The sequence below is a fragment of the Astatotilapia calliptera genome, chromosome 22, assembly GCF_900246225.1.
Source record: "Astatotilapia calliptera chromosome 22, fAstCal1.2, whole genome shotgun sequence".
NCBI lineage: Eukaryota > Metazoa > Chordata > Actinopteri > Cichliformes > Cichlidae > Astatotilapia > Astatotilapia calliptera.
The window spans coordinates 31,062,358-31,078,787 of record NC_039322.1 but is presented as its reverse complement, the minus strand read 5'-3'; the positions used below and the strand labels follow the sequence as shown (position 1 = coordinate 31,078,787).

The window sequence follows — 16,430 nt, the reverse complement described above, 5'->3', positions numbered from 1 at the left end:
TTTGTATAGCACAATTCAACAACAAGGTGATTCAAAGTGCTTTACAGAGACATTAGAAACAAAAACAAATAAAAAGTATGATTTAAAATTGATTAAAACAAGCAAACAAACAAACTAACTAAACACACACATTTCACACCTGTTCGTGCGATCTGAACCCTTATCGTAAGGGGAGCTACCAGTCCTTCTGTGGACGAGCTACTTTCTATTTTAAATTCCCTGAATTTAATAATAATAATGGATTGGATTTTATATAGCGCTTTTCAAGGCACCCAAAGCGCTTTACAATACCACTATTCATTCACTCTAACATTCATACACTGGTGGAGGCAGCTACAGTTGTAGCCACAGCTGCCCTGGGGCAGACTGACAGAAGCGAGGCTGCCATATCGCGCCATCGGCCCCTCTGGCCAACACCAGTAGGCGGAAGGGTAAAGTGTCTTGCCCAAGGACACAACGACCAGGACAGAGAGCCCAGGGATTGAACCGGCGACCTTCCGGTTACAGATGCGATTCCCAACCCCCTGAGCCACGGTCGCCCATGTCATTAAAGTACTCTCTAGACCCAGTCTAGACCCAGTTGGGGAGCTACCCAGAGCTCTAATCCCACACCTGTTCGCGCGATCTGAACCCTTATCGTAAGGGGAGCTACCAGTCCTTCTGTGGACGAGTTACTTTCTATTTTAAATTCCCTGAATTTAAAATACTCTCTAGACCCAGTCTAGACCCAGCTGGGGAGCTACCCAGAGCTCTAATCCCACTTAACAAACAAACAAACAAACAAACAAAACAGTATATAAAATCAAAACAGATAAAATCAGAACAGTAGATAAAATCAGTAGTTAATGTAAGTTTTGAAATTTAAGCTTAACTAATTAACAAACAAACAAAACAGTATATAAAATCAAAACAGATAAAATCAGAAATAGATAAGATCAGTAGTTAGTGTAAGTTTTGAAATTTAAGCTTAAAAGTGTGGATTTGGTGCTTTATTCAAATGCAGCTGAGAATAGGTGAGTCTTCAACCTGGATTTAAATAAACTGAGTGTTTCAGCTGATCTGAGGCTTTCTGGGAGTTTGTTCCAGATATAAGGAGCATAAAAGCTGAATGCAGCTTCTCCGTGTCTGGTTCTGACTCCGGGAACTGATAAAAGACCGGATCCAGATGACCTGAGGGATCTGGAAGGTTCATACTGCGTCAGGAGGTCACTGATGTATTTTGGTCCTAAACCATTCAGAGCTTTATAGGCCAGCATCAGAACTTTAAAGTCTATCCTCTGACGGACAGGCAGCCAGTGTAAAGACCTCAGAGCTGGACTGATGTGGTCCACTTTTTTGGTCTTAGTGAGGACTCGAGCAGCAGAGTTCTGAATGAGCTGTAGTTGTCTGACTGATTTTTTAGGTAGACCTGTAAAGATGCTGTTACAGTAATCAAGCCTACTAAAAATGAATGCATGGACTAGTTTTTCCAGGTCCTGTTGAGACATCAGATCTTTTATCCTTGAAATATTCTTGAGGTGATAGTAAGCTGATTTTGTTATTGTCTTAATGTGTTTTTCTAAGTTTAGGTCTGCATCCATCACTACACCCAAATTTCTCGCCTGGTTTGTGGTTTTTAGATGTATGGATTGAAGTTCTCTAGTGACCTGTAATCGTTTTTCTTTGGCGCCAAAGACTATTACCTCAGTTTTGTTTTTGTTTAGTTGGAGAAAATTGTGGCACAGCCAGTCATTGATTTCCTCAATGCATTTACCAAGAGCCTGTACAGGGCCTCGGTCTCCTGGTGACATTGTGATATATATTTGTGTGTCATCTGCATAGCTGTGGTAGTTTATTTTGTTGTTCTTTATAATCTGTGCCAGTGGGAGCATGTAAATGTTAAACAGAGGGGGTCCCAAGATGGAACCTTGGGGAACTCCACATGTGATACTTGTCTGCTCGGATGTGAAGTTACCTATTGATACAAAGTATTTCCTGTTTTCTAAGTATGTTTTGAACCAGTTTAGTACAGTTCCTGAAAGACCTGCCCAGTTCTCCAGTCGTTTGAGTAATATGTTGTGGTCAACTGTATCAAATGCTGCACTGAGATCCAGTAAAACATTAAACATTAAACACTTTGGTCAGAGCGGTTTCAGTGCTGTGGTTCTGTCTAAAACCTGACTGGAAGGCATCATAGCAGTTATTCTGTTTTAAGAAGTAACTGAGCTGTTGAGAAACTGCTTTTTCAATGATCTTACTTAAAACTGGGAGATTTGAGATCGGCCTGTAGTTTTTCATTTGTGTCTTGTCAAGATTGTCCTTTTTCAGTATAGGTTTGATTACAGCAGTTTTTAGTGGTTCTGGAAACACACCTGATAATAAAGAAAAGTTGACGATCTGTAACAGGTCTGACTCTAAAGTCTTTGAGACCTTTTTGAAAAAACTTGTTGGCAGGACATCTAAACAGCAGGAGGAGGAGTTCAGTTGACCTAAGATGTCCTCCAGGTCTTTGCTGTTAATCGGGTGAAACTCTTTGATGGTGTTTAAACAGTTTTTCAGTGGACACAGTACATATCCTGGATCTGCTGTTGATGTACCAACTGCTTGTCTAATCTTTTGGATTTTGTCTGTGAAGAATTTGGCAAAGTCATTGCAGGCCATGGTTGAATGAAGTTCAGCTGCCACTGGCACAGGAGGGTTTGTTAGCCTGTCAACTATAGAAAATAAGACCCGAGCATTATGGCTGTTTTTAGTGATGATGTCAGAGAAGTAGGACCTCCTTGCATTCCTCAGTTGTAAATTATAATTGTGAAGTTTCTCTTTATAAATGTCATAATGAACCTGGAGGTTTGTTTTTCTCCATCTGCGCTCAGCTTTCCTACACTCTCTTTTTTCGTTTTTCACTAGTGTGGAGTTTCTCCATGGAGACTTTTTCCTTCCAGAGATAACCTTCACCTTAATGGGAGCAATAGTGTCCATTACATTTAACATTTTTTGCATTAAAGCTATTGACGAGCTCATTGACTGAACCTTTGGACAGGTCAGGTGTTAATGGGAAGACCTGGTTAAAGATCTCACTACTGTCTTCAGTTATACACCGTTTTGTGATCACTGCTGTTGATATATTTATGTGGGCTGAGATTTTACTTTCAAAGAAAACACAGTAATGATCAGATAAGCCCACATCAGACACAGTAACCTTTGAAATGCTCAGGCTCTTGGAGATCAGTAGGTCAAGAGTGTGTCCTCTATTATGTGTGGCCTCTGTTACATGCTGAGTCAGCTCAAAGTTGCCCAGAGTGTTACTCAGGTCTTTAGTCCCTTTGTCCTGAGGGTTGTCCACATGGATGTTAAAATCCCCAACAATAATTACAGAGCAAAAGTCAATATTTTGGTCTAAATAACCCAAAATGTGATGTCCACATATGTGGATGCAGGGTCCTAGGAGGTTAACTCTATTCATTTATTATTTATTTTGTATATATAAGAATTATATATATATATATATATATATATATATATATATATATATATATATATATATATATATATATATATATATATATATATATATAGATATGCAACATTCTCCACAGTTTTTCAGTGCATTAACCACTGTGAGATCTGCGTTTTGTTGTTCGTGCAGGCAGAACGGAAATGGATGCAGTCTCAGATCTTCCGTGTGCTTATTAGAGAACACAGATCCACCCAGATTACTTGACTTCTAGCAGCCACCTTCTGTTTAATGTATCGCTGTCATGGCATTAAACTTGTTTTCATGCTTAATTAATAAATAGAATCTAACTGCCACTGCACAGCACTGCTGTGCAGTGGCACATTGCTTAACTGTTGTTATCTAGGTGTGACTTAACTGGATATCTGGTGAGCTTTTAAAATTTAGCAAATTGTTGCTGTTCCCACATGCTTGTATATATCGTACTTACTATTGTTTGAGTACTTGCGATTATTTTATTGTACTTTTTATATTTTACATTTATATTTATTATTTATCTTGCACCAAGGGAGTGGCACTCCAATTTCGTTGTACTCTGTACAATGACAATAAAGGCTATTCTATTCTATGCTAAACAAAACCTAAAAAAATGTATGCAAATTGACCACCAATCTTTGACCACAGAGAGTGAGATGGTAAAGAGGAGAGGGTAACAACAGAGGGAGGAAAAAGGAATTTGGGGGAACAAGGGTGCAGGGTGGAGTACAAGACAGAGAAACAAAGGGGCATAGGAAGATGAATGTTCCTCACCTATCCACTTGTCATTCCCATACCAGGACAGATTGCCTTTAGTGCTGTCGTAGTATCCGATCTTTTTATAGCTTCCTCCTGTGAAATACAGACAAAGAGAGAGAATGAGAATGGAGGCTCACACTCTAATGCCTCTTAACATAATTAATGAAGATCCAGAAGTGTCTTCCACCTTACTAACAAGCCAAATATGTATAGGGACATTTGTCCTCTAAATATTTCAGTACAACAGCAAAATTATACCAGAACTGAACTCAAATTAAATGCTTGGCATTTTGTGAAGTGGGCTGCCTCACTTTCCTTTTGAAGGATGTAGGCAGCTTAACATACAACAGGAGAAACATTGCATCTCGTGACTTTAAGTGGACCTTCTGGTTTAATTGGGAACTTCACAGTGCTGGATCCTGAAAAGAGGATGGTCCAGTGTTGTTGACCCAATTTGTCATGCTTTTGGACTTTCAGGTACTGCTTATTATTAAATATCTTCTGTTTGTTTTTCTGTTTGCTGTTTATTTACATTTCCAGCCTTATGCATTTCAGACTTTCCAGTCTTAAGTTCTTAATTCCAGTTTGTATTAAAGTTTCGTTTTTGTTTCTCTCAGTGTCTGTGTTTGGTTCTCTAGTCAGGTTTCATTTTCAGTCACTTGACTATCTCATAATGTATTTACCTGTACCTTCTTTCCCCCCACTGTGATGTATTTCACTGACTGGTCCTCAGGGTGTTTATATATATGAATATAGGTAGTTACAACCGAGGGGATCACACTACCAGAAGGCAACATTGCAGACTTAGAGGACAGCTACAAGAATCCCACAGACAAATTTGAACCATGAAGAGCCCACTAGGAGAGCTGCAACCAGTAAGCACCTGCAGAGAGTCAGGCAAATCCTGAGGAGTCAGCTGAATGGTAAGAAGTTGGTGGGACAATGTCTGTGATCTGTCCCAGTATGTTCCTGTGGATTTAGGTGTGCCTTGCTTTTTGGACTTTTTGTTTGATTGAATTTGTCAGCAGCCTGAATAAACAGGCTCACCTTTGTTAAATCAAGTCTGCTTTTTGGAAATAAAATCACAATTTTCTACATGGCATCAAATCTAGCATTTTGACTGTGACAAGAAGACTCTATGAGCTACTGAAAATCTAGGTAAGCAAATAAGTTACAAGCTTCATGGGGACATTTTGTGTTCGTTTAAATAAATCTGCTTCAATCTGTTGGTATAGATGGTGTCAGACTATATTATCCACATCCTGAATGCCACTGTGTACTTAATACAAAGATGTGACACTGATGTCTTTTTTTGAATTAGATGAAATAGACCCCTACGACAAGACCATCGAGGGAACAGTTCACCCTGCCTGGGATAGGGTTACTGGATCCCTGCCCTGGAGCCAGGCCCAGGGAGGGTGCCCGAGGGCGAGCGTCTGGTGGCCGGGCCTTAGTCCATGGGGCCCGGCTGGTCACAGCCTGAAAAAGGGACATGGACCCATCTTCCTGCAGGCCCACCACCTGCAGGAGGCACCGTAGGGGTCGGGTACAATGTGGAGGTCCTGGTGGACCAATCCCTGGCTACCAAGACTGGCAATTGGGACATGGACAGACCAAACAATCAGTTCTATTTGAAAGTAGACATGTTTGCTGTAGCATACCTTGAAGCTGTTCAATTAAAGTCCAGGCCATTCGAGATCCTTGAGCATCAAATACAACATGACCCTGAAAGAAGCATAAAAATGTTGATGATGCTATATCTACACACACCCTTCACACAGTACCCATGTGTCTTTCTCTTTGCAACTTTTTTTCTCTCACTCCAGCACCAGTAAGTGTTGCACTTACAGACACTCCTTCAAAAGAGCTGGTGTTCATTGCTCGGTAGATCTCAGCAGTGATATCTCGGTTGTTATAGTTGAAATCTTCAAGACGATGACCCTTGGCCCTAAGGGGCCCAACGGTTTTGTTGAGGGCCAGCGCTAGAGCCCACACAGCGTCATACGCCAGCGGAGCCTCTTGGAAACCACCTGTTTCTTCTGGATTTTTACCCCCAAGTTTGGACATGAGCTGAGCAAGAAACTCTTGAGAGGTCTGGATACGGGAGACCATGACAGAGCAATAGTTAGACACAGGACACACTGATCATAAGGTAAAACCCCAACAAATATGAAAGAGAAGCCCAGTGACTACATCATTTCACTTGCTTTGCATGGTCTTTTGTGTGCATGTGTGTTTGTGTGTGTGTGTCAGTGAGAGAGAAAGGGAAAGAGAGAGAAAGCATATTGTGACCTTGAAGCATTTTACTTGAGGCATATTTTAAGTTGTTAGATTCTTATATCCAGATATACCACAGAAAACATTTTCCTTTGTGTACAATGCTCATTGTTCATGATGTGCACAAACCTCACCTTAATTCTGTTTGTCTTTTTTTCCATGTCTGCCTAGCCCTAATTGCAAGTAACTAGGGCTACGCAAAATGGCTAAAAAAACCCTCTTCCTGTAGATTTTAAAAATCATTGCTACACCGTATATGATGAAAGCTTTAACTATGTTAAGTTATAAGAATTTTAGTTATTAGGCAAAAAATAATTAATAATTTGTTAACAATAATCAGTAATAATAACTTATTAATTAATTAATGACGTTTCTAAAAATATGTGCACTGTGTGAAGGTATTGGGGATTATAGGGTTAAATTCCAACAAAACAATGTTATGTTTCTTGTAACAGAAAGGGAGTATAAAATACTTAACAATATGGTCACATGCTCAGACGTTTTCACTGAGCATATGTACTAAAATTGCAGTTCTGCTCTTCCACTGATATGTAACAAAAGTTGTTCACACTGCAAGTTATTGTCATTTCAGTAGTGAACCTCCACGAGTCTTCATTAAATCTGCTTGAAAAAGGCTTGGCAGACAATCGTTTGATGCTGTACAATTTTTGTTTCAAACAACACTCTGACTTTACAACAGGGAACCCACAGTGACAGTTAGTGTCTACTTTACAGTTTTAATGGTACATGTAAAAAGATTCAGAATAATCTGTGACTGTTTAATCACTTAAAGTTTAATACAAAAACAAGTTTAGGCATAGAAAAATGTCTGTTTTCCATAAGTGACATTATTTCTAAGTAGTCACAAGGTGTGGCCTACTTATGTGTTTTAAAGTGCTCAGGGAATTCAACAAACACTAACTGTTGAAATTATTTCAGTCTTCTTGTCATTATTGCTTGTGATGATATAGCCATGGATTCAGGGATCACACAAATGACTGACCGGATTGCGAAACGTCCATCCTCTACACTTTTATGCATCTAACATCCTTCTGCCTTGCCTTTGCTTTACTGCATGCTTTCTTTTTTCTTTTTTTTACCTGTCTTGTCTTGCAGTGAAGGCCAAGAAAAACTGCAGAAAAGACTTATTTTCCCAAGTGAACCATTACGGCTTTTGCTATATTGATTTTCAAAGTTTATTTGATGTTTATCATTTTTACAGTGGCTTGCAAAAGTATTCGGCCCCCTTGAACTTTCCCACATTTTGTCACATTACAGCCACAAACATGAATCAATTTTATTGGAATTCCACGTGAAAGACCAACACAAAGTGGTATACACGTGAGAAGTGGAACGAAAATCAGACATGATTCTAAACATTTTTTACAAACAAATAACTGAAAAGTGGGGTGTGCTTTGAAATGCTTTCATTTAGGGTTTTCTTTTTAGCTTTTTAAAAGGTTCGATTTTTTTTGCAACAATTTTTTTGAGCATCACTGATAAAGTTGTGTCATAAGATAATGCATGTCTTACCAGGTTAGAAGCTCCTCGTACTGTTTCTGGGTTAAGCATGACAATTTCAGTAGTTACATGACCCTCCACAGCCTCTGTCATCTGCTCCACAGTACAGTTGATGGATGGGTCTTTGATCTTAAACCAGTTGTCTGCATACCAGCCAATGAGGAACCAAACATACTTTTTCCCATATAACTTCTCCTTGTAAACCTGCAAAAAGATGATGGAAGAATGTGTGAAGTTGAAATTCAATTCAACACCAATTTTATTTAAGGAAAAGAGAAGTGAGAAGGATCTTGCAGAGCTCCTGACCCAACCTGCTTAACTTTAGCATCCTACAGTTTATGTTCCCTTGTTACACATTCAACATTATGGCATTCTTCTTCTGAACCTAATACAACCATATAAATAATACATCAACAATGATCTGCTCCTTAGGTGTGGATCTGTGGCATAAAAAAATTGTCTTGATCTAGGGTGGGCCATTTATATGGATACACCGTAATAACATGGGAATGGTTGGTGATATAAAGTCCTGTTTGTGGCACATTAGTATATGTGAGGGGCAAACTCCTCAAGATGGGTGGTGACCATGGTGGCCATTTAGAAGTCGGCCATCTTGGATACAACTTTTGTTTTTTCAATAGGAAGAGGGCCATGTGACACATCAAACCTATTGGTAATGTCACAAGAAAAACAATGGTGTGCTTGGTTTCAACGTAACTCTTTCATGAGTTATTTACAAGTTTCTGACCACTTATAAAATGTGTTTAATGTGCTCCCCATTGTGTTGGATTGTCAATGCAACCCTCTTCTCCCACTCTTCACACACTGATAGCAACACCGCAGGAGAAATGCCAGCACAGGCATCCAGTATCCGTAGTTTCAGGTGCTGCACATCTCGTATCTTCACACCATAGACAATTGCCTTCAGATGACCCCAAAGATAAAAGTGTAAGGGGGACAGATCGGGAGACCTTGGGGGCCATTCAACTGGCCCACGACGACCAATCCACTTTCCAGGAAACTGTTCATCTAGGAATGCTCGGACTTCCTAAATGAACCCATAATGTGGTGGTGCACCATCTTGCTGGAAAAACTCAGGGAACATGCCAGCTCCGAGTGCTACGCTGTGGGCTCTTGCTGAATGAATCTAGGACAGCCACTGATGTTTCTTTATTAGTGACAGTTTTCTTGCACCCACATTGTGGCAAATCCAACAATGAACCAGTTTCACGAAACTTAGCAAGCAGTTTGCTAACTGTAGCATGGGAGATGGGTGGTCTCGTAGGGTGTCTTGCATTGAAATCTTCTGCAATGACCCGGTTACTGCGTTCACCAGATATCAATGCAATTTCGATCTGCTCCTCACGTGTTAACCTCTTCGACATGTCAATGGCTGTGAACAAAGAGAAACTTGTAAATAACTCATGAAAGAATAAAGTTACGTTGAAATCAAGCACACCATTGTTTTTCTTGTGACATTACCAATAGGTTTGGTGTGTCACATGACCCTCTTCCTATTGAAAAAACAAAAGTTGTATCCAAGATGGCCGACTTCTAAATGGCCACCATGGTCACCACCCGTCTTCAGGAGTTTGCCCCCTCACATATACTAATGTGCCACAAACAGGACTTTAATATCACCAACCATTCCCATGTTATTACGGTGTATCCATATAAATGGCCCACCCTGTACTATAACTTTTCACCTGTGAGTGTTACTTTTGAGGGTTTAAGATCAACAACAATAGTGATATTCAATATATTAAAAAAACAAAACATTTTATACCCATCAAGTCTTGTGAAACAGTACATTTGAGACATAAAGTGTGTTGCTGTTACAGCCTGTGAAGGCTCTGTCTGACACTGGTTAGGTTTGAGACATTAACGTAAACTGACATTTAAGTGGCCTTGTAGTGTTCAAAAATATTAAATTGTTCTTGTGAATATAAACAAAGAAGCTCTAAGTAGTATGAAGTCTACTTTTTTTTCCTCTCAGGCCTCTTTATATACAGAACTTATTGCAATATCTTCCGAGGCCTGTTAAAAATTGTAACAAAATCTATTTGGAACATGGAATAGTAAAATCCAGGATATGATATGTATGATATGTACATTTTGTAATAAACTGCTAGCACTTGGTGGTGGTAACTTAGAGAGTAAAATAGCAGAATTGCATATTTATTGAATGTGTATGATAATTCTAGCTCTCATTGCTATGTAGAATCAATGTTCCATCATGTATGATAATTTGATAATTTGGAGAATTATATTTATTATTTATTTATTGTTGTGTTTTTGGGGTTGGTTTTTTTTTTGCATTTTACAGCCTTCAATGTTATTACACAGAAGGATTAATGTAGGTAGGAATAGGTAGGATTCATTCCAGCATTATAAGATGGTAAAATTTCAATTTTTATTAAATATTATTATGAGGTTACTATCAAGTCATTATGTTAAAATGTTCAATGCAAACATATTACCAATACATTACTTACATTACATACATTATTTCAAAAATACTATATTACCATCCATCCATCCATCTTCATCCGCTTTATCCGAGGCCGGGTCATGGGGGCAACAGCCTAAGCAAAGAGGCCCAGACCTCCCTCTCCCCAGCCACCTCCTCCAGCTTATCCGGGGGCACACCAAGGCGTTCCCAGGCCAGCCGAGAGATATAATCTCTCCAGCGTGTCCTGGGTCTGCCCCTGGGCCTCCTCCCGGTGGGACATGCCTGGAACACCTCACCCAAGAGGCGCCCAGGGGGCATCCTTGTCAGATGCCCAAACCACCTCAGCTGGCTCCTTTTGATGTGGAGCAGCAGCGGCTCTACTCTGAGCCCCTCCCGGATGGCCGAACTTCTCACCCTATCCTATCTCTAAGGGAGAGGCCAGCCACCCTTCGGAGGAAGCTCATTTCTGCAGCTTGTGTCCGCGATCTCGTTCTTTTGGTCACTACCCACAGTTCGTGGCCATAGGTGAGGGTAGGGATGTAGATCGACCGGTAAATTGAGAGCTTCGCTTTTACACTCAGCTCCCTCTTCACCACGACGTACCGGTGCAGCGTCCGCATTACTGCAGCTGCAGCCCCAATCCGTCTGTTGATCTCCGGCTCCCTTCTCCCATCACTCACGAACAAGACCCCGAGATACTTGAACTCCTCCACTTGGGGCAGGAACTCATCCCCAACCCGGAGTAGGCACTCCACCCTTTTCCGGCTGAGAACCATGGCCTCAGATTTGGAGGTGCTGATCCTCATTCCCGCTGCTTCACACTCGGCTGCGAACCGTTCCAGTGCGAACTGGAGGCCCTCACATGAAGCCAACAGAACCACATCATCCGCAAAAATCAGAGATGAGATTCTGAGGCCACCAAAGTGAAAGCCCTCCGCCACTTGGCTGCGCCTAGAAATCCTGTCCATAAAAATTATGAACAGAACCAGAGACAAAGGGCAGCCCTGGCGGAGCCCATCACCCACCGGGAACGAGTTCGACTTATTGCCGGAAATGCGAACCAAGCTCTTGCAACGGTTGTATAGGGATCGAATGGCCCGTAGCAATGGGCCAGACACCCCATACTCCCGCAACGCCTCCCACAGGACACCCCGAGGGACACGGTCGAATGCCTTCTCCAAGTCCACAAAACACATGTAGACTGGTTGGGCAAACTCCCATGCACCCTCAAGTATCCTCGAGAGGATAAAGAGCTGGTCCAGTGTTCCGCAACCAGGACGAAAACCGCATTGTTCCTCCTGTATCCGAGGTTCGACTAGCGGACGAACTCTACCTTCCAGCACCCTGGCATAGACTTTCCCAGGGAGGCTGAGGAGTTTGATCTGTAGTTGGAACACACCCTCCGGTCCCCCTTCTTAAAGATGGGGACCACCACCCCGGTCTGCCAGTCCACGGGTACTGCCCCTGATCTCCACGCAACATTGCAGAGGCGTGTCAACCAGGACAGCCCTACATCATCCAGAGCCTTCAGGAACTCGGGGTGGACCTCATCAACATCAGAGGCTCTGCCACCAAGGAGTTGTTTAACTGCCTCAGTGACCTCGCCCCCGGAAATTGGCGGCTCATTCCCCTCATCCCCAGACTCTGCTTCCTCCTCGGAAGACGTGTCAGTGGGATTAAAGAGGTCCTCGAAGTATTCCTTCCACCGCCTGACAATTTTCTCAGTCGACGTCAGCAGCGCTCCACCAGCACTATACACAGTGCAGGTAGAGCACCGCTTCCCCCTCCTGAGACGCCTGACGGTTTGCCAGAATCTCTTCGAGGCAGTCCGAAAGTCTTTTTCCATGGCCTCGCCGAACTCCTCCCACACCCGAGTTTTTGCTTCAGCCACTGCCTGAGCCGCATTCCGCTTGGCCTGTCGATACCTGTCGGCTGGCTCCGGAGTCCCACAGGCTAACCAAGCCCGATAGGACTCCTTCTTCAGCCTGGTGGCTCCCTTCACCTCTGGTGTCCACCATTTGGTTCGGGGATTACCACCACGGCAGGCACCAACCACCTTGTGGCTGCAGCTCAATGCAGCAGCTTCGGCAATGGAGATGCTGAACATGGTCCATTCGGACTCAATGTCCCCAGTCTCCCTCGGAATGCTGTTTAAGATCTCGCAGACTGGGGCCTTTGCTAGATGTTCCCAGCACACCCTCACTATGCGTTTAGGTGCACCAGGTCTGTCCAGCGTCCTCCCCCGCCACATGATCCAACTCACCACTAGGTGGTGATCAGTTGACAGCTCAGCCCCTCTCTTTACCCGAGTGTCCAGAACATATGATCGCAGGTCTGCAATCGTATCAGGTCTGATACGATTAAAAAATCGATCATCGACCTACAGCCTAGAGCGTCCTGGTGCCACGTGCACTTATGGACACTCTTATGTTCGAACAAGGTGTTCGTTATGGCCAAACTGTGATTTGCACAGAAGTCCAATAACAAAGCACCGCTCGAGTTCAGATCAGGGAGGCCGATCCTCCCAATCACACCCCTCCAGGTCTCGCTGTCGTTACCCACGTGAGCATTGAAGTCTCCCAGCAGGACAACAGAGTCTCCAGGTGGAGCACCTTCCAGCAACCCCATGGACTGTAAGAGGGCTGTGTACTCCGAACTGCCACTCGGCGTATAAGCGCAGATAACAGTCAGGGCCCGTAAGGCGCAAGGAACAAACTCTCTCGTCCACTGGGAAAAACCCCAACGTACCGGCAGCAAGCCGAGGGGATATTACAATACCCACCCCCAGCCCGCCGCCTCTCACCAGGGGCAACTCCAGACTGAGACAGAGTCCAGCACCTATATTACCAGGTTATACTAATACTAATTGGTTTTGTCTGAAAGGCATGTTTGTTCCCACATCAAGTGTTAGTTTATTATTACCCAGTTACAGAAATTTGATCCAAGATAATTACTTGAATATCATTTGGCTGATCACTGACAAGTGATAACTTGCTATCTCTATAACATTACCAGCTTATTTCCACCTTATTATCCCACTATTATCATATTATTTTAAGCTGGGCCAAAAAGTCCTCCCTAAAATGTTTCTGTTATGTAATATTTTAAAGTATACACATGAATCTGGTTAGAACATTACCTCACAGAAGACCTTCCTTGCCTCTGTCTCATAGAACAGGCCGACAATAATTCTGGCATCTTGACGCTTGAAAGTGAAAATAAAATGAAGACAGCACAGTCACAGAGAGAAGAGACAGAACACACACTTTAAAAGCCATGCCGGGCTGGGTACAAAGAAGCCAACCCTCATCCTGCATCAGACAATAATAGACGTTCTCTCCACTGCAAGACATTTATCCCGTTACCATGTTTGTGTTACTACAACTAGGGTGGCATGCTGGGCTGGGTCATTGTAAGGTATGTGTGTGGCAGGAAGAAAGCAAGTCAGCCAACACATGTCAGAACTTTTTTTTTTTTTGCAGCTTTCTCAAGCTTTGTTGCCAGCAAAGCTCTCCAGGTCTGGGATCCTGATGACTGTGCAGAGACAAAAATGACCATCTTTGGTCTGACAATACATATCTGATAACTTAACCAGATAAGACATAGAATCTGCTGCTCAGAGAGAGTAATTCCTCAGCTCTGTTGCTCCGAGTAAGAAATGTCCAAAAAGAGAGTGTTTATGTTTATCACTGTAGATTTTCTTCTGACATTCTAAACAGCTCGGTCAACTATCAAAGAACAGGATTTTATTTTTAAAAAAAGAAGAGAATTCGACATTTTTTATGTTTCACACGAGTTTCATTTCCTCCTAGAAATGAGGCTTAACACTTGGCATCCATCTTGAAACAACCCTGGTCACTTCATTTGGAAGTAATTTAAAAAAATTATCTGAATAAACATTATTTCCAGTGGTCACCAGACAATCACCACTTAATACAGTGCACCAAAGGTCTGGTTTGACTGTAGTTGTACAAACCCAATTCTGGGGTAAAATGTAAATACACAATTCACAATATAAAACTAAACATATCAAATATTCATAGTGACAAAAATGTACCTTTTTATGGTACACGGTCATAAATAAAACTTTGTAGTAACCCTTCATCTTTTGATAACAGTCCATATGTGTGTGGGAGCTGAACAGAGCAACTGCTGAACTTTTGACAGAGAACATTCTTGTGATAGAGCATTCTAGCTGCTCTGCTTGCTTCTTTGTTCTATCGTTATATTATGCTCCAAATGTTTTGGAGCCTGAACTGTAGGTAGGTAAGTTCAGAACTACGATTCTTCTACTATGAAGCTGTGCTGTTTTAATAGCTGTAGTATGCAGGTTAGCATTATCTTACTGAAGTCATTTGGATGCGAGAACACAATGGTGTGAAAATTTGCAGTAACTGGCAATCTTTTATAGCGCTATGGAGGAATTTTGGCCGATTCATTTTGCAGAATTGTTGTAATTCGGCCACATTGGAGGGTTTTTCAAGCATGCACTGCCTTTTTAAGGTCATGCCACAGCATCTCGGTCGGACAGTGGTCAGGACATTGGGTAGGCCACTACAAAGTCATTACTTTGTTTTTTCTTAAGCCATTCAGAGGTAGACTTGCTGATGTTTTTTGGATCATTATCCTGCTGCAGGACCCAAGTGCGCTTCAGCTTGAGGTCATGAACAGATGACGGCAGAGCTGTGTGCTGTGTTAAGCCGAAGAAGGCAGCTGGAAAGCTGCACAAACTAAATCAATGCAAATAAACATTCACTTACCTTGCAATGCCATGTGCCATTTGTTACAGTAGTATTTTGAGTTTTTGACTACAAAATTTGCAGTTACTCATCAACATTGTCAACACTGAAACATTGTCACTGTATTGCTTTCCAAGGAGCTGGACAAATTTTGACCATCATTAATTACATCGTAAGGGTATTTTCACAAATGCTGTGTTAAATCAAACTCTGGTCAGGCTCCCTCAGTGAAGTTCATTGGTGTGTGGATCAAAACAACTGTATTGAGACCCTTTGGAGGAGGTGGTCTCAGTAGAGTTCCAAACAAACTCCAGGGCACTTTATTTATGGTGTGAATGAGATCTGACCCTGATCTGAACCATGTGTATGTTACAAGTTTGGGCTAAAAAATGTCCCGTAGCCACGTGTGCTCTGTATTGTCAATGTAGGAACATACTATAGACGTGCAAAGGTTTGTACAGGCCACCCCAATGGGTGGCTGTAGCTCAGGAGGTAGAGCAGGTCATCTGCTGATTGGAAGGTTCGATCCCTGGCTTCCCCCAATCTGCATGCCAAATATCCTTGGGCAAGATACTAACCCAAAGTTGCTCTCTGAGTCCTCCGGGAGAGGTAGAAAAGTGCTATATAAGAATCAGTCCATTTACCATGAAATAAATGTAAATTCTTTGGCTTCTCCTGTAGTCCAGAACATAGCACCTTCTTACTGTATCTACTCATTATGTACAGGCCAAATCTACACACTTACAAACTCATCCAGTGATTTCAACCAGAAAAAACAAACAATAGGTGTGAAAACATCCCAAGGACACTACAATACAATTATGATCACACTTTTTACACCAGAGTTTCGTCCATTGGGAAGAACTTCCATCTGTTACTAACTCGACATTCTGAGCAGCAGGCTACCTCTGAAATTTCTGTCCTATTTTTGCCAAGTATCCAAACACTCTGGCAGTTAACTGGCCAGACAAGGCCTGACTGATCAGTGTCCAGCTGGCTGGTATGTGTAAGAATGATTGGGGAACTCGCACCTTGAGGTTTTTGACAGCCACAGCTGGGTCGGTTAGGAAGCTCTGACGAACACTGATTTCAATCCCTGCCTCCTTCACCCTCTCCTCCAGATCATCCAGAGTCTGTGACACACAAGAAGAGACAAGCACAATAATAAGCACACAGAAGAGGACTGAGCAACAGAAACAGCAACTAAAAAAGG

The 16,430-nt window shown here is 42.2% G+C and overlaps 1 protein-coding gene across 3 annotated transcripts in view; it reads right to left on the bottom strand.

Annotated features, from left to right (window-relative positions):
* gabbr1b (gamma-aminobutyric acid (GABA) B receptor, 1b) overlaps positions 1-16,430 on the bottom strand; it is a 113,433-nt gene that overhangs the window by 44,223 nt on the left and 52,780 nt on the right. For all 3 annotated transcript variants that reach the window (XM_026155859.1, XM_026155857.1, XM_026155858.1), the window contains 6 exons: positions 16,249-16,350; positions 13,618-13,683; positions 8,039-8,230; positions 6,077-6,322; positions 5,890-5,953; positions 4,244-4,321 (listed from right to left, as the gene is read on the bottom strand). In XM_026155859.1, coding sequence (XP_026011644.1) covers positions 4,244-4,321; positions 5,890-5,953; positions 6,077-6,322; positions 8,039-8,230; positions 13,618-13,683; positions 16,249-16,350 — 748 coding nt within the window. The remainder of the gene's footprint in view (positions 1-4,243; positions 4,322-5,889; positions 5,954-6,076; positions 6,323-8,038; positions 8,231-13,617; positions 13,684-16,248; positions 16,351-16,430) is intronic.